Source organism: Halichoerus grypus, chromosome 10 (assembly GCF_964656455.1).
Source record: "Halichoerus grypus chromosome 10, mHalGry1.hap1.1, whole genome shotgun sequence".
In the NCBI taxonomy this organism is placed as follows: Eukaryota; Metazoa; Chordata; class Mammalia; order Carnivora; family Phocidae; genus Halichoerus; species Halichoerus grypus.
Genome location: NC_135721.1, coordinates 116,036,282 through 116,056,841, shown reverse-complemented (window position 1 = coordinate 116,056,841; position 20,560 = coordinate 116,036,282). Strand labels below are relative to the sequence as shown.

Here is a 20,560-nt window from a genome sequence, read left to right as displayed (position 1 = left end):
ATAACCAGCAAGAGAACATAATTCAATATGGACAGTCAGATATTGAAGAAGCATAAAACACTCCCAGGAGTGAGCTGTGCTATATTCAAACAGGCTGCCCCTTAGTGTTTCATTCCCTCTCTGTGCTGATGCTGCCAGTTTTTCCCTTTTCCCTGCTTATAATAGTAAGTCTGTTGGTAACCAGGGCTATGAGTTTCTCACTGCTATTTCTGTAGCCTAGCCGCCTAACTCGGGGTGGGGTGGGGGGAGGAATGTGAGCTCACTCACAGTTCTTGATTAGTGAATAAGATTTATCACTTAAGCATGTGTGTTACATGCCAGATGTAACGGCCACATTGTGCTACCGTAAGTCACCTGTTAGTCCTTGCAGAGTGGGGAAGGCTTAAGGGTAAAGATATTCAGCTACTTAAGGGCTCTTAAATCATACTAACTGGTGCTGTTGCTGCTTTCATTTTTCTTTTGTTCCACTTGGGAGTGAGTTAATGCTATCCTCCACTACACTCCCCCACATACGGTGTTGCTGTACAGAGATGGTTATGTCCTTTATACATAACTCCCTTCTGTGGTACGGGCCTATGGGACCAGCAGGTCCCTCTGCTCTAAATCTGGCTAAAGTGGAAAGACTAATGCAGCTCTTATTTTCTGAAGTAGATATTGTCAATTATCTTTACTTCTGTGACCACTGAATTGACAGGTTGGAATTGGAAATGTCTGTTGCCTCCAAGCTTTTAAGACAGTTTTACATGGATAATCAGCTTTGCCATAGCAGTAACCCATGTTAACTAAATTTTTTGAGCAGTGTTACACACCCAGCACTTCCACTCTGTGATAGAAAAGGAAGCAAAATAAGATGCTTGTTCTTAAAGACCTAAGGTTTTAAATTATACAAGTAAGTGCTCTGTTGTACTTGTGCATGTATGAGGTACACTCATAACCTACAGGAACTGGATGGATAAGGGTTTCCTGTATAGTTGCTGAACAAGTATGATGGAAGTATAATGGAAGCCTTGTGTGTAAGCTGAGGAAAGGCATGATCTCTAACCAAGATTCTTGGGGACACAATATGTTAATTTAGTAAAATGAGATGTTTAATAGTGTGAGGGAACACAGTGGCACTATCTAAAATGTGTTTGTCCTGGAAGCTCTTAAAATTGTGCTATAACAGTGAGCCTGAGTGGCGTGACTGAGCTGAATGGTGAGTAAGGCAGGCAGGTGAAGGTTGTACTGGGGTGTCCTGACCTACCAGAGGGATAGAATGTTTTATCTTTTTAATAACCCTTTGATTAGCTGCCATATTACCACTTCTTACAAACAGATGGCCTAATAAGACATTCATAAATGCTTCAGAATTAAGTGAATTTCTCCATCCATTTCACCACTTACACAGTCCACTATCTGAAATTGGTTCTTTTCTAATTTTGCATTGATTTAATAGAGTTTCAGCTTTTCTATATTAAATGTCCACCTCTTTGTTCTTGTTTTTCTACACCAGTGCTGTTCCAAGAGAATTTTTTTTTAAGATTTTATTTATTTATTTTGAGAGAGCTTGTGAGCGGGGCGGGGGGGGGGGTGTGCAGAGGGCCAGAGAGAGAATCTCAAGTAGACTCCACGCTGAGCATGGAGCCCGAAGTGGGGCTCAATCTCATGACCCTGAGATCATGACCTGAGCTGAAGTCAAGAGTTGGATGCTTAACTGACTGAGCCACCCAGGCGCCTCACCACTGTAGCTACTATTAAATTTAAAAAGCCGGCTAGTGGCTGCTATATTGAACAGCACAATTCTAGATTCACAGAGCAACAGAAAATTTACTCTTCCATATCTGGTCTTTGGAGATCACCACGCTAGGCAACACTGACCAATAGAAGTAAGAGTCACTTAAGTTATTTAAATTTTTCTAGTAGCTATGAAAAAGGCAAAAAAAACCCAAGTGAAATTAATAAATTTTAGCCCAGTATATCTGAAATGTTACTATTTCAGTATATACTCTATAAAAATGACTGAGATTTTTTGGGTACTGTTTTCAATTTATACTTTACAGCACATTGTGATTTGAACTAAGCATATTTCAAGTGCTCAATATCCACTTGTGGGTAGGAGGCCATCCTTCTGGACAGTACAGATTTAGAATATGAGAAAAGTTATCCCGTCATTTCTCTTAGCTGTGTTGCCTCTTTCAGCTGTTTCTTTACTTTTGAGTATTTGAATTTTATTGCATTCCTCCTAACCTTCCCCATTCCTGTTATGTTGGCAGTTTTTTTGAAGCAGTTAACTTACCTCAGTTACCGTTTTCATGGACTACAGTTACCTTTTTCACTCGCTAAAGGGTCTTATATTGTGAAATTATTAATCCACCAGAATCCAGCAGCAGAACTAGAATTTTCCCCATCCCCCGCCGGCCCCCGCCCTGCACCCCATTTGCAATGGCAAGTGGGCAAGTCATTGTGTGTCTGTAATGCAATTTCCTTATTAAAGCCCTCTCTTTTCTCAACTTCCCTAACGTACAAATTCTGAAGAACAACCCATTTTAAGACTTCCTATGTATCCCAAGTGGATTTATTCCTTGCACTATGAAATGGGTAGTTGGCACTGTGAACTTGCATGGTGCAAGAGGGACTTGCACTATGAACAATAGGTAGGTTTCTTTTCCCAAGGCTCCGGTCTGCTGCTTTTCACTTGGCTTCTTTATGCCATAGATTACATTGCACACTGGAAATGCACAAGCTCTTGCTGATGTCCTTGCCCAGGAGATGCTCAGGAAGGTGGTCCAGTACTGTTGTCTTATACACCCTACTAGGCTCTTTAAAGAAGGTAGATTAACGGACTGTAGATTCCAGCAGGGCAGACTGGGGGCAGAATTGGCTGCCTGGTAGATATTCTCTGAAAATTTTGATAAAAATCCCATTTTCCTCAGCTGAGCTCTACTTTGCAGAGTTTGTGCTTGTTATTTAAGGTTTATTCCTTTGAATAAACTTAAATTCTAGTCCTATAAATGTGGTGGAGTCTAGCAGTTCCTCTGTTCCTGCCCTGACGGACAAATAGGGGAAACGTGGTGGATGCAGAATTCTTTTCCATCTAGTATAAGGCTAGTTGGTATAGGTCATGGGAAGAGGCCACATGAGCCTCACTGCTCATGTGTAGTGGCCAGGTGGATTTCAGATTGGATTACAAGGTGTGAGCTGTTGCTAAAATGGATGGAATAGAAATCATATTCTTAAGAGTTGTGGTTCATTAGTTACTGTATGTCCCAGGATTAGTCATTTCCTTTCTCTGGCCTCAGTGTTTTAGGTAAGATTAAACGAGATAATCTTATTATGCCCAGTTTCAAGGTTCTGTGATTCTTTGAACCCAGACATTCTGTTTCTTTCTGGAAGTTTGTAGGTAATTTGAACCTTAAACTACAGAAAGGCCAGTGGAACTCAAAATTTTGGTCTGGTTACTGCTCTGCTGCTTTTTCTGAGTTGGACAGTCTCACACTGCAGCTTGAGAATTTCATTAGGAGAGAAGAGTAGGGAGGTTCTTCATTCCCTCCAGTTAGGTCCTCCGGAGCAGGTAGACCAGAGGCATTTTTCTTGGTTGTCCCATGAACCAACAAGTTAGATAATGGTACAAAGGATCCATTTATGAGCCCTGAGAAGAGGAGCAGTTAACACATTATTGGGCACTTACTCTGTTAGTGTCAGGGAGGGGATACTTTGCATGGTTGCATGGTTGGCCTCATTTTATCCTCACAATAACCCTGTAAAATTGACACTATTATTATTTTCCCCACCTTACAAGTGGGGAAATCCAGGGGAAGAGAAGCAAAGTAACTTGCTCAAAGTCTCATTAATAGTAAGGGTAAACCGAGATTATTCAGTCATAGGCTGCCTGCCTGACTCCAGAGGCAGAGCCCCTCCTTCAACCATTGCCTGTCCCTTACTTCTGGGAGATGTGGGAGGCCACTGGCAGCACTCTTCTGTCAGCGGTCTTGAGCCTGCTGGGGAAGGGATTCTGGTCTTGCTCCAGTACTCCGATGTTTATTTTGAAGTAGGTGGGTGGAGGCTTCGTGTAAACACATTCAGAGTCCTAGGGCAGAGAAGAACTCTCACTCCGATACTGTCCTGTCTTGCTTGAAGGCCATATGTTCTTCTTCAGTTTGCTTCTTTCCCCATATCCAATTTGCTCCTCAAGCTAGGTTCTCTTTGAAGAGTTGGACACAGGTTGTTCAACTTTGGGTAAGTCTTCTGGGGATGTTGTAGTTTGACTTCCAAACTTTTTTGACCTTCACAGAATATAGCGGGATGGGACACCCTATGACCATTTACTGTACCATATTTTCCTGCTTTTCACTTTTTGTGTGACATTCACATTTTAAGCGTTCTAGAATTGCCAAATACAGTAGCAGCCAGACTACTTAGTATTAATGTGGATCTAAACTAAATTATTGCTTAAAATTTTAGTTTAAACACAATTTTTATAGCCTGTAGTCATATGTGTGAAAAAAGAATATAGTTTTATAGTAAGGATTTACATATTTGGTTCAGTTTGTGACCTGTGAGGACTGTCTTTGGGGCTGCTAATTTAAATTTGGGGAATCTCTGAGTTATAAAGGGATAAGCAGGGGTAAAGAAAAACTTGTCGACCTTACCCATGTCCCTTGAGGCAGAGAAGGAAAGGAACAGTGGTGATGGGCGTAGTTCATCTTTTCAATCTGAAGGGAAAAGAGTATTCCATGGGTGGTGCTCTGCCCATTGGGAGCCTGTGGAGAATTTCCTGATTGGCTTTCAAGACTTGATCGAGCATCTGAGCTGCTCCAGCATGCCAAGGTAGGCAACAGGAGTGTGATCATGGCTTTGGTTTGTTGAAGGAGTGATCCTGGCACCCGGACATTGTGGTGCTGTATTCTTCCTCTTCAAAGCCTGGAAATGGGATTGAAGGCTGGTTCCTTTCTTTGTTAGGCTTTTGGGAAGGGAAGAGGGCAGTGTAATACCTGAGCATGAAAGACCAATGAGTTTCAGCTTGACTGGCACTGAATTGGATCCAGGAGAAGAGATGTGTTCATGGATTTATGAAGACCAGAATTAGAATCTCCAAGGCAGGGGAGGGGATGCCCTAGAAAATGGACAAGTCACTCCCTTTTGGCAGAGTGGGTTTCCCTATCAACAATGGTAAACCAGCTAGCTGTGGGAAGGAAAGCTCTGATTTTATCATTTGCCCAATTTCTGTGGCTTAAAACTTTACCAAATTAATTTACAAAATTACTTAATATTTAACACTTGTCTCTTGTAAAACCATACAAGCCTGCTCCAGCACACTGCTGCAAGCCTCCCTCGAGGTGCTTTGAATTGCTATCATGTGCTTAGGTCTATGCTGTGCGAAATAGGAGATGCTGAAGCAGTGTTTGTTCTAAGGATGTTATTTTACAGACAGGTGAGGAGCTGGAAAAATTGACAGTATAGTTGTGGTGTGGATTGAGTATAGTAGTCCAGAGTGAGAAATTGTTGAGTGATGGAGATACTGTGAAAAAGAGCATATGAGAGCTAGGCTTGAAGAATGATGATAATAGCTAACACTGATTGGTAATAATAGTTCTAGACTGTGCTAAGCACCTTGCATACATTATATGAATCTTCCAAAAAAAGATAATATCCCCCAGTTTTGAGGAACCTAAGGCTTAGTATTTTGCCTAAATTACATAGGTAGGACATCGTTTTGGTGGGTGTGTAGTAGTATCTCATTGTGGCTAGGGAGAGACATAAGGCCAGTATTTGGAGCCTGGTCACTTCACCACAGGACCCATACTCTTGCCCACTACATCACGTTGCTGTTGGATATAAGAAGGAAACTTCTTCAGGAGAGGAGGGTATGACTATAGTCCAAAGTTCTAGACGAGATAGGAGTCAGAATATTTGAGTTTTGGTCCTCATTTTGTTTAGCCATGTATGTGGCCTTAGCTAAATCACATTTTATCTCTCTGACTTGAATTGAGGGACTTGGATTTAAAGGATCACTCGGTTCCTTTTTATTTCTAACAATGGAGAAGAGCAGAGGAAAGCAACCTGCAAGGGAGAGCAGAAGGGAACAAAGCTTCAAGTGTTAGAAAGCAAAGGCAGAAAAGATTGGTGCTATATACTTGGTGGTTTCTGTTTGCAATTCCTGACTAGCACCAAATGGAAAGGTTGGGGGTGTTGGGAGCACATAGAAATAAGCTAGTCTTCTGTGTTGAGTGTTCCTAAAAAGCTCATTTCTCCCCTGATGGCTTCAGCAGCAGGCTAGGACTAGATTTGGGTCATTTCGAAGATCCTTGGATTATCATTCCTTTCCTAGCAGTAATTCAACAAATATTTACAAAGCACCTGCTATGTGTGAGTCACTAGAATGGGAGCAAGACAGATCTCTGGTCCCTTCTCTTGTTGAATTTATAGTCTACTAGAGGTAATAGATAAACAAGTTGCACATTTTGATAGGTTTATGAGAAGCTGAGTTTTGTTGGTTTGGAGTCAGAGAAGGTCTGTGACTTTGTTGAACTGAGAATGGAAATGAAGAGACCAGTTAGGAGACTTACAGGCATCCAGGCAAGATATGCTGGTTCAGAAGAGAGCGCGCACACACCTGGCAAATATTAGCCAGACCTCTCTTACAGAAATAAGTGAGAAAATTTCTGATACTTTTATTGACTCACTTAAATGTGATATTTAATATGGTTTTGTAAAATTGGAGTAAAAGCCCCCATGAGATTAATTATGATGGCACTAGGTGAAAAGTAAATGAGTCTGGCTTAAGGATGTAGCTGTTCAAAGGATATAGGACAGAAGAGTGACATGAACTAGGAATTTTAATTCTGTAAGATTTCTAAACAGAGGTAGGCTTAGAAATAAATTCTAAAGGAGATCAACAGGATTTGGGAGAGATTAATAATCCCAGGCATTAGATAATTTAAAGGGACTATGACTCAAAGGATAGAAAAGTACATATTGTAAAGATTTGCTTATAAAGAATTGCTAATTCCAATGAGAAGCAAAGCAAGGAGATTGGGAATAAAACTGGTAGCACAGGAAGTTCTGGTCTCTTAGAAATGGAATCCAGTCCCGTATGCACATGCAGGCCCACAACATTCTGGTTGGGGTTTTAGTCTGGTCCAAGAAGAAACTGAGAAAGGATAGAACAGGACCAATCGTGGGGAAAGAGAGGGTAGACATGGTAATAGACTAGGAAAGAATGCTCTTGTCTACCAGAAATTGAGGCCTAGCACCAGAAGAAGCGCCTGGCCCACTGCCCGTGTGTCTTCCCCAGATCAAAAGCCTCTCTGTCTGGGATCTTCTGAGAAGTCAGAGTGAGGGAAAAGGCAGCAGCTCCCGTTGTTGCCTGTAACCTCACCACCACAGATAATTACTGCTAATACTTTTGTAGTTCTCAACAAAGTGTCAAGGATAAACCCAGAGTTCTCCACTTTGAGTCCTCCACTTAAATTTTTCCGCAGCATTTTATTGTGAAAACTTTGAGTGTACAGAAAAGTTAAAAAAATTATACAGGAAATAGATTCTACAATTTAAATGCTCCTATATTTGTTTTACCACATAACCATCCATTTTATTTTTTTGGTGCATTTCAAGAAATTGCAAACATCACACTTCACCCATAAATATTTCAACATGTCTTGCGTTGATTATTTCGTACAGGCTTGTTGGGCAGGGGGAGGTGGTAACATTTACATACAATAAGATGTATACACCTTAAGTGTACCATTAGATGAAAATGAAAAATGCATTCATGACTCACATTCCTATCAAGATAAGGAACTTTTCCATTCCCCCTAGAGTTATCTCCTGTTGCTTCTGAGTTGATACCTGCCCCTCCCCTGGGGGACATGGGAGGAACAACCAGTATTCTGAATTTTTTTCACTGTAGATTAGTTTTGCCTGTCTTAAAACTTTATAAGTGGAATCTGTGTATTTTATGCTTCAGATTCATCCATGTTGCAGATATTAATAGTTTGTTTCTTTTTGTTACCAAGCAGTTTTCTAATACATGTATAAACATGATGGTTTATTCATTCTCATATTGATGGACACTTGAGCTGTTTCAAATTTTTGGCTATTATGAATAAAGCTGCTATGAACATTCTTGTACAAATCTTTTTGTGGACATAATGTTTTCTTTCGGATAAAAATCTAGGAGTGGAATTGCTCTTGGACTAGATGTGTGTTTGGTTTTCTAATAAGCTGCCAGACAGTTTCCAAAGTGGTATATTTAATGCTTTCACTAACAATGTATGAGATTTCCATGCCCTTGCCAATATTTGGCATTGTCAGTTTTTTTACTTTTAGCCATTGTGGTGGGTATGTGATAGTATCTTGTGGTTTTAATTTGCATTTCCCTGATGACTAGTGCTGTTGATCACTCTTCCTTTGCATATTTCCAATTCATCTATTTTCTTTTATGAAGTATCTGATCAAAATTTTTTTGCCCATTTTAAATTTGTCACTTAATATTGAGTTCCAGGAGTCCTGAATTTAAATTTTAAAGCTCAGTTGTATAAGATAAGGATAGAGAAGACTTACTGCTGGAACAGTATTTCAAATGGAAAAGGCCTCAAAGTTTGAGTTGAGCAAAAGCAAATGTTACCATTTATTCAGCAAATGGTTATGGGTACTAACTACCTACTAAGCACTGATACTAGGGATACAGAAATAATACCCAGCCCTAGTTCCAAGGAGCCCATGGATTATGAAGGTAGACAAAAGTCAAAATTTTGATATGGCAGTTTCAATGTTATATCACTAATATTTAATTTACTGAGTACCTGCTATTGGGTAGGTACTGTTACAGATACTGGAGATAGAGAGATTAAGCAAACCAGACATGGTTCCTACTCTAATACAGCTTACTTTCTCGGGTGTCTATGGATGAAGACAGTGCAGAAGCTCTGATACAGGGAATGAGATTGATGTTGTGTGTATGTGGGTCAGAAATGAAACCTGGCTGGAACATACTTGTGTGGCTAGGTGATTAGTTAAGTGTCAGGTCTTTCAGGGAAGGCCTTGTAGACCACAGTAAGAACTTTGGACTTTTGAGTGTTTGGGGATGCCATCCCAGAGTTTTAAACAGAGAAATGGTATGGTCTAGTTTCTGTTTGGCTAATAAACACAGAAGTGTGTCTGTGTGTGTTTGAAGGAAGATGATGAGGAAACCATGTAATCATCTAGAGGAGAAACAATAAATTTTACTTGGGGATTGTGGGCGAGGCTTCATAAAGCAATAATATAGCAGAACTTTGGATGACAAGGCATTTGTTAGACAGGAAAGTCAGAGGTATCAGCATGTGCATGTTCCAGGAACCAGAAATAGCTTTGGATGACTAGTTGGTTGGGTGGTGGAATAGCAGGAGGTAGAGCAGACTGGGAAGGGCTTTGAAGGTTGAATTAGGGATGCAGGGTCACCATATTACACAACTACTGAATTCTGTGCAGATGTACTCTCTGGAGTTGTGCCACAAGGTGGCCTTGCTGAGGAGTTTGGCTCTGAACCTAAGGGCCATGGGTGTCTGTGCAGGACTTCTAGTTAAGGTAGAAACTCTGGAAGCTGACACAAGGAAGACTAGCTGAGGCATTGTTAAGGAGGAGAAGCCAGTGAGGAGGCAAGAGACATTGAGCCCTGAAGTTAGATAGGGGTTGTTAAACCAGAGGGCTTTGAATAGTCAAGAGGACTTGAGTTGTGGATTGGGGGAAAAAGCTAATGAAGTCCTTTAAAAAACACAAAATAAACTATAAAATATTGAAATAATACAGAAGTATATAGAGATTATAAAATCCTCACCTTCATTCCCCTTCCCTGAGGTGTACCTCCGAGTTGCAATTTTTGGTGTGCCTTCCATTTTTCTGTATATTTATTTTGTGTACCTATTCAAATCTATTGTATATACACATACAGTTGAAGTTTAAAATGGAGTCATACTTTTCTTACCATTTTTTGTGACTTTATTTTTTTCATATAATACCAATATAATATAGTTCTGCCTTGTATTTTACCTGCTACTCAGCATTCCATTGTTTTAATGTACCATAATTTACTTAGTACCCAATAGATAGACCTTTAAGTGTTCTCAGGTGTTTTACTGGTTTCAGCAATAATGAAATGAACATTCTTCGTTTGTTTCTGTTCTGTGCAAACACTGCCTCAGAGAACATGTGAAGTGAGAAGCATGGAGTCAGATTGTGACTTGGGGAAGTTGTGGTCCCACTCCTTTGGGAGTATGTGTTTTTCTCTGGATCTGTTCGTAGGGAACTTCCAAAGGGGGGATGGTCAGGCAGGTCAGAGTCTACAGGCCACATTCTAGGGGCAACACTGAAAAGAACTGGGGCTCTTTTTCCAGATTTTAGCTGGGGATTTCACTGCTTCCAAGTATCAGATGGGTTCTCAGAGGGAGATGGAATAAGGCTTTCCTTGTGGAAGATTAGACTGGGGAGAAATAGGACAAATGTGTAGAAATGAGAATTCCAACAGACTTGAGTTGGTTTGGGTAGGACTTTATGGAGCAGGACTATCTAAATGGATTAGAAGAGTGGTGGATTTTCCATCATTGGATGCTTTCAAGCAGAGACTGAGGTGCTAAGAACAGGCAGTATGTGAAGCAAGCCAAAGTGTAAGAGTCATTCCAATGTTGGTTGATAATAGCACTCCAGATGGAGACCATGAGGCGCCAAGATGGGAACAGCACTAACTGTGGGCTAGGTTGGGGGAAGGATTGACTGAGGGTCAGTTTAGGGGAGGCTAAGGCTGGAGGCATCCTGGGGTATAGCGCTGGGAAACCTGGAGTGCTGAGTGAAGCTGGGTGAGAGATCTGACGTCATCTGCACTTTTGGTACAGACAGTCTGCAGGTGTATGGGTCAGCGGGACGCAGGGATAGTAAGGAGTCTGAGGGTAATTGTTATGGGGACTGTAGGAGGAGGGGTTACATGGGAGTTATGGTGATCCATGCAAGAAGATAGTGTTTCAGCCGAGGAGATGAGTAAATTGGAAAAGTTGGTGCTCCTTGATTGCCAGTTTGGAGATGGCTGGGCTGGGAGCTGAGGCTGCAGATGGCCTTTTGGATTTCATTCAGCAAATATTATCTAGGTGCTTGGCATAGAGCAATAAACAGAACAGACAAATATCCCTTCCCTCACGTTTACATTCCTTCAGTTTACATTCTAGTGGGGAAGAGAGGTTATATATTAGACAATCAATGATAAATGCTAAAAAGAAAAAGCAGGAAACGGGTATGTGATGCTCAGTAGTAGTAAGGTTGAAATGTTAAGTACCTAGAAAAGGAGAGCCTTTTCTTCATAAGAAGATGAATTTGAATAAAGACTTAGAAGGAGTGAGGAAACAGCAAGCCATGTGGATAATATGAGGGAAGAAACAAGCTTCTTTGAGGAATGGCAGGCAAGCAGACCTGTGTGTTCAGAATGGAGTGAGCAAGAGAGGTGTTAGGAAATCAGGTTAGAGAGATCTAGATCTTTCAAAACCTTGGAGACCATGGTAGAGTTTGCATTTTTTTCTAAGTAATGGGAAATCATTAGAGGGTTTGGGCAGATGTGTAGCATACCCTGATCTACGTTTTAACAGGATCACCCTGGTTGCTGTATTGGGAATAGTCTGTTGGTGTGAGGATGGAGGTGGAGGTGGGGATGGCGTAGGATAAGGGAGACCAGTTAAAGAGGCTAATGCGATAAGCCCAGTGGCTTGGACTGTGTAGTGGCAGTGAGACTAGTGAGTTGGCCATGAGTAGCTGATTACCCACTAGGAGAATCAGTTGGGATCCTAACACCACCTCAAGATGCAGGGCCTGAGAGTTAGTGAGAAATCATTGGAGGAAGAAACTTTTTTGGGGAGTTGGATCTGGATCATGGTCATGTTGGGATTAGAATTTTGATTAGGGTCTGATCTGGGGCCAGTAAAGGGTCAGAGTGAGATTCATTGGTCTCAGAAGATCAGGGTTGGATTCTGGGTCTTGGGAACATTATAGGGATTTTTGGGGTGAGGACCAGTTTGGGCTCAAAGTTGTTGATGAAGGCCAATATACTTTTTCTGCATCTTCCCATCATATCAGGGTTGGTTGTACTCACCATGTCCTGTCCCATTGAGCTCACCTGAGGGGATTAGAGGAATATGGAGGCTTTAAGGCCTTCTCTTCCTTCAGTGTCATGGAGCTGGATACAGGCTCAGCCCTGCCTGGGGGAAGCCTGCTGGCCTTCCCAAGCTGGGACATATAGTCAGGGAAGGGTAGAGAAGGGTCCTCAATGCTTGACTCAGGTCCTTTCTTTCCCAGATGGCCCACTGCGTGACCTTGGTTCAACTATCCATTTCCTGTGACCACCTCATTGACAAGGACATCGGCTCCAAGTCTGACCCACTCTGCGTCCTTTTACAGGATGTGGGAGGGGGCAGCTGGGCTGAGGTGAGAAGGGCCTTGGGGGTTAAAGTTGTGGAGGACGGTTAGAACTGTTTTGAGGGTAGAGGGTGTGTGATTGTGATGGTACTGGCCTCTGCCCACAGCTTGGCCGAACTGAGCGAGTACGGAACTGCTCGAGCCCTGAGTTCTCCAAGACTCTGCAGCTTGAGTACCACTTTGAAACAGTCCAGAAGCTCCGATTTGGCGTTTATGACATAGACAACAAGACACCTGAGCTGGGGGATGATGACTTCCTAGGAGGGGCTGAGTGTTCCCTAGGACAGGTATGTAGGGCTAGGGATTAAAATACTTTAGACATATGTTCAGTAAGAGCCCTAACAGCCCAGACTGTCTGGAATGTGGAGGTGGGGGCCAAGCAAGACCTAACCCTGCCTGAGATTTTGCTCCCCCACCCACCCCTGCTTTGCGCCAGATTGTGTCCAGCGGGATAATAACTCTACCCTTGATGCTGAAGCCTGGAAAACCTGCTGGGCGGGGGACCATCACGGTAAGGAAGAACTCTGTGGGGGAGGAGGGTTACATCAATGAGGAACTCATGAGGGGATACAGTCTCCTGCCTCCCCTTCCTAGGTATCTGCTCAAGAGATGAAGGATAATCGTATAGTGACCATGGAGGTGGAGGCCAGAAACCTAGATAAGAAGGTGTGTCTGGAAGGAAGCCCAGGGGGTTTAAGAATTAAGGGGCAGGGATGGTGTTCCTGGGGGTTTAAGAACTAAGGGGGGGGTGGGGCTGGGGACTGGCAAAATGGTTATCTCTCCCTGAGTCTTATACTGGGGTCTCTGTGGCATTGACAGGACTTCCTGGGGAAATCGGACCCGTTCTTGGAGTTCTTCTGTCAGGGTGATGGGAAATGGCACCTGGCATACAGATCTGAGGTGTGAGACCCCTGGGATTGGGTGGAGTGGGGTAGGAGAGACTCTCCTGGGGCTTGTGATTACCAAGGTTTGGAACAGGGAGAAAGAGACTGCATATGGATAGAGAAGGATGACAGCTCCCCATATGCCAGCCCAGAGCTCACTAGAGGCCTTGCTCTCCACCTTCAGGTAATCAAGAACAACTTGAACCCTACATGGAAGCGCTTCTCTGTTCCCCTTCAGCATTTCTGTGGGGGAGACCCCAGCACACCCATCCAGGTGAGGAGTTTGCCTCCTGACTGGACATGGGGAGGGATTTATTCTCACCTGCCCCCTACCCCTGGTCTCTGTATACACATACACACCTTCCCCCACTCCCCTGACACACACAGGTGCGATGCTCAGACTATGACAGTGATGGTTCACATGATCTCATTGGTACCTTCTACACCAGCTTGGCCCAGCTGCAAGCAGTTCCGGTGAGTGCCAGCCCTGCTCAGGGGTATTAAGGTGGGCCTAAAGGAGTGCAGCCCCAGGGGGAGAGGGAGGGCAGGCCAGTTCCAGCTGATGCTCTGGGAGTTTCCTACCCTAATTTTTCTTTCCTCACCAGGCTGAGTTTGAATGTATCCACCCTGAGAAACAGCAGAAAAAGAAAAGCTACAAGAACTCTGGGACTGTTTGTGTCAAGATTTGCCAGGTGAGGCAATAGCCCATGTGACCCAGGCTCTGACCCGTGTGCTCCATGGCCCCAACCCCTTCACCCCAGCCATGATCCTGGTTTCATCTGCAGGTAGAAACACAGTATTCATTCCTGGACTATGTGATGGGAGGCTGTCAAATCAACTTCACTGTAAGTTGCTTTATCAGGGATAAGAGAACAGATCTGGGTCTCAGAGTGGTCTTCAGCTCCCCACCTCCCCTCCTAGGTAGGCATTGACTTCACAGGCTCCAATGGAGATCCTTCCTCCCCGGACTCCCTGCACTACCTGAGCCCAACAGGGGTCAACGAGTACCTGACAGCACTGTGGAGTGTGGGCAGTGTGATTCAGGACTATGACTCGTGAGTAACTTTTCTCTTGCCCATCCCCCTCCCTGCAGATGCTTAAGCCTCTGGGCTCACAGTCCCCTCCTGTCTCTTCTCCAACTCACTGTCTTCCCACAGGGACAAGCTATTCCCAGCATTTGGATTTGGGGCCCAGGTACCCCCCGATTGGCAGGTGAGCACTCTTTTTGCCTCCCCAACTCCTATTTTCAGTGTCAGGGTCCTGATTTGGGGGGATGTGGTCGACTTGCTGTGTGGCACCCAACATGTGGATGTGGAGATGCAGGGATGCATCCCTACAGGCATGTGTATAATAAATGTTCAGGGGCGCCTGGGTGGCTCAGTCGTTAAGCGTCTGCCTTTGGCTCAGGTCATGATCCCAGGGTCCTGAGATTGAGCCCCGCGTCGGGCTCCCTGCTCTGCGGGAAGCCTGCTTCTCCCTCTCCCACTCCCCCTGCTTGTGTTCCCTCTCTTGCTCTCTCTCTCTCTGTCAAATAAATAAATAAAATCTTTAAAAAAAATAAAAAATAAAAAATAAATAAATAAATGTTCAGGACTACATAGCTCCTATACAATGCTTGGAATATACCATAGTGTCCTTTTTCTTTGCACATAGATGGTCATGGAGAAAGAACCTCATTTTCATTCTTGCCCTCAGGTCTCGCATGAATTTGCCTTGAACTTCAACCCCAGTAACCCCTACTGCCCAGGTAAGTTCCTTCAACCTCCACCATAAGGCAGATCTGTCCACACCTAGAAGGCCAAGCCTATGCAGACAAGGGAGTGTGGGGGTAATGGGGCAGATACCTGACTCCGTTGTCCAGAGGAGTGGATTTTATTTTATTTTATTTTATTATTTTATTTTATTTATTTTATTTTATTTTTATTTCATTTTATTTTATTATTTTATTTTATTTTATTTTATTTTATTTATTTTATTTTATGTTAAAGGTTTTATTTATTTGACAGAGAGAAAGACAGCCAGAGAGGGAACACAAGCAGGGGGAGTGGGAGAGGGAGAAGCAGGCTTCCCGCGGAGCAGGACCCTGGGATCATGACCTGAGCCGAAGGCAGACACTTAACGACTGAGCCACCCAGGCGCCCCCAAGGAGTGGATTTTAGAGCTAGGTCTCTGGACTCAAATCTAGGTCTCAAATCTTTATCTTGCCTCTTTCTAAAACCATGTGACTTGGGACCAGTGTGCTTTGGCCTCATAAAAACGATAAATACCATAGGATATTGAGTATTTAATATAAACTTTGAAGCAGTAAGCCTGGCACATACTAAGCACTCTCTAAAAAATGGTAGCTGTTATCATTATCTTTGCCTGGAAGCTCACTGGTACCGGTCTGGGCATCAGTGGAAGCCTTGGTGCGGCTCTTTTCAGGGTGCTTTTTGCCCAAGCTCTTTTGTCTAGAGATGGCCAAACCTCATGATTCCCCAGTTACCCCCACGTGGGCAACAAACTAAAGGGGAAAACTTGACCTGATCTGACCTGGGTTTTTGACCTGAGTTCAGACTTAGAGAAAAGTTGTGAGAGTAGTTATAGGGGATTTAGGTCATTGGAGCTCAGGGGTCAGGGCCTGGGTCACAGGGGCTATTGTTTACCTTCTTCTCTGTCACTCAGATTCTCCATCTCCCTTCCTCTCCCTCCCTCCACCAACTTTGCACCCTTCATCCCTTAAATATTTCAGTGTATGTTTCCTAAAATCAAAGACATTCTTTTATGTAACTGCAGTACAGTTCTCAAAATCAGGAGATTAACATCAATACCATTATCCAATCTAGGATTTATTCATTTTGCCAGTTGTCTTTTACAGTAAAAGAAAATCTCAGATCACATAATGTATTTGTTTATTTTGTCTTCCAGAGTTGTTCTTGTCTTTCATGATATTGACATTTTTTAAGATTACAGGCTAGATAATTTGTAGAATGTCCTGCAGTTTGGGTTTACCTGATATTTCTTTATGATTAGATTCAGATTATGCACTTTTGGTGGGCATATTATAGAAGCGATGCTACGTGTTCTCTTAGTACCCCATGTCAGGAGGCCCTGATGTTGATTTATCCTATTACCAGTCATGTTAACTTTGATCACTTGGTTAAGGTAGAGTCCACCAGGTTTGTCCGCTATTTGTAATTAATAAGTATCTTTGGGGAAGATAGCATGAGGCTATATCCATATCTAGTTACTCAGGGGCGCCTGGGTGGCTCAGTCATTAAGCGTCTGCCTTCGGCTCAGGTCATGATCCCAGGGTCCTGGGATCGAGCCCTGCATCAGGCTCCCTGCTCCGCGGGAAGCCTGCTTCTCCCTCTCCCACTCCCCCTGCTTGCGTTCCCTCTCTCACTGTGTCTCTCTGTGTCAAATAAATCTTAAAAAAAAAAAAAAAATCCAGTTACTCATTAACTAGTACCCTATAGTTTTAGCACCTATTGATGATCTTTGCAATCAGTGATTGTCAAAGATTTTGTAATTCCTCCTACATTTATTAAGAGTTTCCTCTTCTTTCCCATTAATTAATTATGTAGAGATTCTTATTAAATGGATTATAATTCATTATTTTATTAAGTGGGTTATCTGATGCTTAACTATCTTAGATTTGTTCAGGGGACCCCCTCAATCAGATTTAACTCAAGTTGTGATTTAGGGCAAGTGCCCTTCTCTTTGTTCTTAGTTCTCCCATCTGTAGGATAAAGTTAAGTACCTTGGGTTATAGGGGTGATTGAATGAAATGCACCCAGGTTCCCAAATCTCCTCGGCCAGGGTGGGTTGATGTCAAGATTGGTATTTTACAGTGTTTTTTGCCTTCGTTTGCTAGGCATTCAGGGCATTGTGGATGCTTACCGCCAAGCCCTGCCCCAAGTTCGCCTCTATGGCCCCACCAACTTTGCACCCATCATCAACCATGTGGCCAGGTTGGCAACCCAGGCTGCACATCAGAGGACTGCCTCGGTGAGGATCATGGGAGGTAGTGGTGGTGGTGTGCTGTCTTGGTCAAGGGTTCCCTTCAGGGATATGTAATAAGAGACTTCTTATCAGTATGGGAATGTGTGGCTGGGGTGTTTAGAAGGTCTGCCTCAGTTTGTGAATGGACTTATCCCCAGCAATACTTGGTGCTGTTGCTGCTGACTGACGGCGCTGTGACAGACGTGGAGGCTACACGTGAGGCTGTGGTGCGTGCCTCCTACCTGCCCATGTCAGTGATCATCGTGGGTGTGGGTGGTGCTGACTTCAAGGCCATGGAGCAGCTGGATGCTGATGATGGGCCCCTGCGTGCACGCTCCGGGGAGGCAGCTGCCCGTGACATAGTGCAGTTCGTGCCCTACCGCCGCTTCCAGAATGTGAGTGGGGACAAGCCTGGGGGCAGACCAGAGCTGGGAGTTTATCCCTCCACCTCTCTCGAGTGGGGATACTCACCCTTGCATTGGGGCAGGGTTGGGTGTTGGGGTTTATATCCTTTGTATCCTTTTTTGGGTATGAAATGTAAACTTTGGGAAGCTATTACGGATCACCACTGACCTTGCCCTTTTTCTTCTGGCAGGCCCCTCGGGAGACACTGGCACAGACTGTGCTCGCAGAAATACCCACACAACTGGTCTCCTACTTCAAGGCCCAAGGTTGGGCCCCATTCAAGCCACTTCCACCCCCAGCCAAGAGCCCTGCACAGGCTCCTCAGGCCTAGATTCCCTTAGAGGGTGGGCTATGGCTCGTCCTCAGCCTTGTGTCCCCAAGGTCCCTGTGGGCATGGCTCAATCCTGCACACATTGCCCAGTGCTGCACTTTACATTTTATACTTTTATATTTGCTCTTGCTGTTGCTCTTGATCCCTCCTGCTTGCCCCTGGAATCCTTCATTTAATAAAGATCAGTGAAGACCACTGCTTTGCCACCACTCTGTGTTTTTGAGTGGGAGTTTACTATTAGCCGTGTTTATTTTCCCTGAGTCTCAGTTTATCCCCCTTAGAGGTTGCTGAGTGAAGGATGCCTCTGACATCATAGCCCTAGGCAAAGAAATTGGGTATTCCAGGCCAGAAGCCTAGAGACACTTCTGTAGGATTGAATGTGAGCCAAACACCCAGCCTGCCCTGCCTTAGGACAGGGCTGAGCTGGGAACACAGACAAGGAGGGAGCGGTGGTGGTTCTAATCCTAAAGATAGGCTACAAGCCTGAATCTTTTTAACAGCTAATTTTTTTCTTACTAGAAAATTAATATGTATTTTCATATAAAAAAAATACAGAAAAAATTATATCCAAACTCCCATGTGCCAAAAAAATATTCGGTGCGTATTTTTTAGTCCACCATGCAAAACTGTATACATGTTTTTTTATTTTATAAAAATAGGATCATATTATACATACTTTTTTTTTTTTTTTAAAGATTTTATTTATTTGACAGAGAGAGACACAGCGAGAGAGGGAACACAAGCAGGGGGAGTGGGAGAGGGAGAAGCAGGCTTCCCGCAGAGCAGGGAGCCCGACGTGGGGCTCGATCCCAGAACCCCGGGATCATGACCCGAGCCGAAGGCAGATGCTTAACGACTGAGCCACCCAGGCGCCCCCTATACATACTATTTTAAGATGCTTTAAAATGTCTGCTAGTTAGTACAAAATTATTTCAAATATAAATACTGTATAACAGAGCAAGTGAGGGTTCCTTTCTTTCCTAGGTCTGACATTTTTTTTTTCCTAAGGATATTATACATACTCTTTGCACCTTGTTTTTATAATATTTTGGGTGTCTTACCCATTAGAACTTGCTGGTGACCTTATTCTTTTTAATGCATATATATTATTCTGTGTATGAGTATCTTATAGCTTATTTAGCCAATCCCTTATTTATTGAGATTTGGGTCCCCTCCAATTTTACAATATTACAAAGTGCTGTAATGAATATCCTTGTACATTTACCACAATATTTCTGAAGGATGTTCCTGGAAGTAGAAATGCTAGGAATATGAATATTTAAACTTTTAATAGATACTGTAAATTGCCCTCCATAACAACAGTCTTTTGTCCCTTTATCTGTTAACATGACAGGCAAAAAATACTTTCATTTTTAGCTTGAATTTATTTAATTTTGAAGGCGAGGTACCATTTCATGTGTTTGTGAGTTATATTTCTTCTGAATAGCCTATTTATAGGTGTTTTTGTTGTTTAAGCCTTTATTCTTATACATGTTGAAAATATTTCCTCCCAAGTTATTGCCTTTTCATTTATAGTATCTTCTGATCCGTAGAACTCTTTTGATATGGAAGTTTATTATGTATACCAATCTAGCTTGCTTTTTAAGAAATTATCCATATATCATTAATTTCCATGATATTAAACATTCCCTTAAATGTTACCATTTCTTTTGGACACATTTTTGTAGCATAAATTATCTTCTTGTATGGGGTGCCTGGGTGGCTCAGTTGGTTAAGCATCTGCCTTCAGCTCGGGTCATGATCCTGGGGTCCTGGGATTGAGTCCCATGTCAAGCTCCCTGCTCTGTGGGGAGACTGCTTCTCCCTCTTCCTCTACCCCTCCCTCTGCTCGTGTTGTCTCTGTCTCTGTCTCTCTCTCAAATGAAATCTTTTTTAAAAAATTGGTTTATCTTCTTATATACTATTTCCAGTTTTCTCTTTATAAACAACAGTGTGATGAATATCCTTAAAAGTATTATCTTTGATTACATTGATATATCCTTCGGCTCCATTCTTAGAAATGGAATTACTATGATTAAAGAATGTAAAAAATTTTAAGGCTTTTGGTTCCTCTTGTGAAACTGTCCTCCAGAAAAGCTGTATTAGTTAATATTTCTAAACTTAGGCTTTGAGAGCACTCAGTAGAGTTATTTATTTAGTTAATTTTATTTAATTTTATTTTTTTAATCTTGTATTTATTTATTTGACAGAGAGCACAAGCAGGGGGAGCAGCAGGCAGAGGGAGAGGGAGAAGCAGGAGGGAGATCCCAGGATGCTGGGATCATGACCTGAGCTGAAGGCAGATGTTCAACCAACTGAACCACCCAGGCACCCCTCAGTAGAGTAATTTAAATTACAAAAGTAATATCCTGAAAATTTAAACGAATGGATATGTGGTTCACCCTAACACATACTCATGCATTCCACTTCCTAGAGATGTAACCGCTGTTCATAATCTATATGTATATTCTTCCAATGCATGAACACACTGGGAAGGATCCTAAGAGGCAAGATGGTGCATGTTCCTTTGCTCAAGCTGGTCCCC

General features: G+C 43.0%; 1 protein-coding gene across 8 annotated transcripts in view; it reads left to right on the top strand.

Annotated features, from left to right (window-relative positions):
- CPNE1 (copine 1) overlaps nt 1–18,224 on the top strand; it is a 35,229-nt gene extending 17,005 nt beyond the window's left edge. For all 8 annotated transcript variants that reach the window (XM_036084388.2, XM_036084387.2, XM_036084389.2 and 5 more), the window contains 15 exons: nt 12,292–12,420; nt 12,519–12,698; nt 12,848–12,922; nt 13,006–13,077; nt 13,231–13,311; nt 13,480–13,569; nt 13,683–13,769; nt 13,901–13,987; nt 14,081–14,140; nt 14,217–14,350; nt 14,453–14,507; nt 14,991–15,042; nt 17,152–17,285; nt 17,438–17,674; nt 17,875–18,224. In XM_036084388.2, the coding sequence (XP_035940281.1) occupies nt 12,292–12,420; nt 12,519–12,698; nt 12,848–12,922; nt 13,006–13,077; nt 13,231–13,311; nt 13,480–13,569; nt 13,683–13,769; nt 13,901–13,987; nt 14,081–14,140; nt 14,217–14,350; nt 14,453–14,507; nt 14,991–15,042; nt 17,152–17,285; nt 17,438–17,674; nt 17,875–18,015 (1,614 nt within the window). In that variant the 3' untranslated portion in view covers nt 18,016–18,224. The remainder of the gene's footprint in view (nt 1–12,291; nt 12,421–12,518; nt 12,699–12,847; nt 12,923–13,005; nt 13,078–13,230; nt 13,312–13,479; nt 13,570–13,682; nt 13,770–13,900; nt 13,988–14,080; nt 14,141–14,216; nt 14,351–14,452; nt 14,508–14,990; nt 15,043–17,151; nt 17,286–17,437; nt 17,675–17,874) is intronic.
- Nucleotides 18,225–20,560: the final 2,336 nt, after the last annotated feature.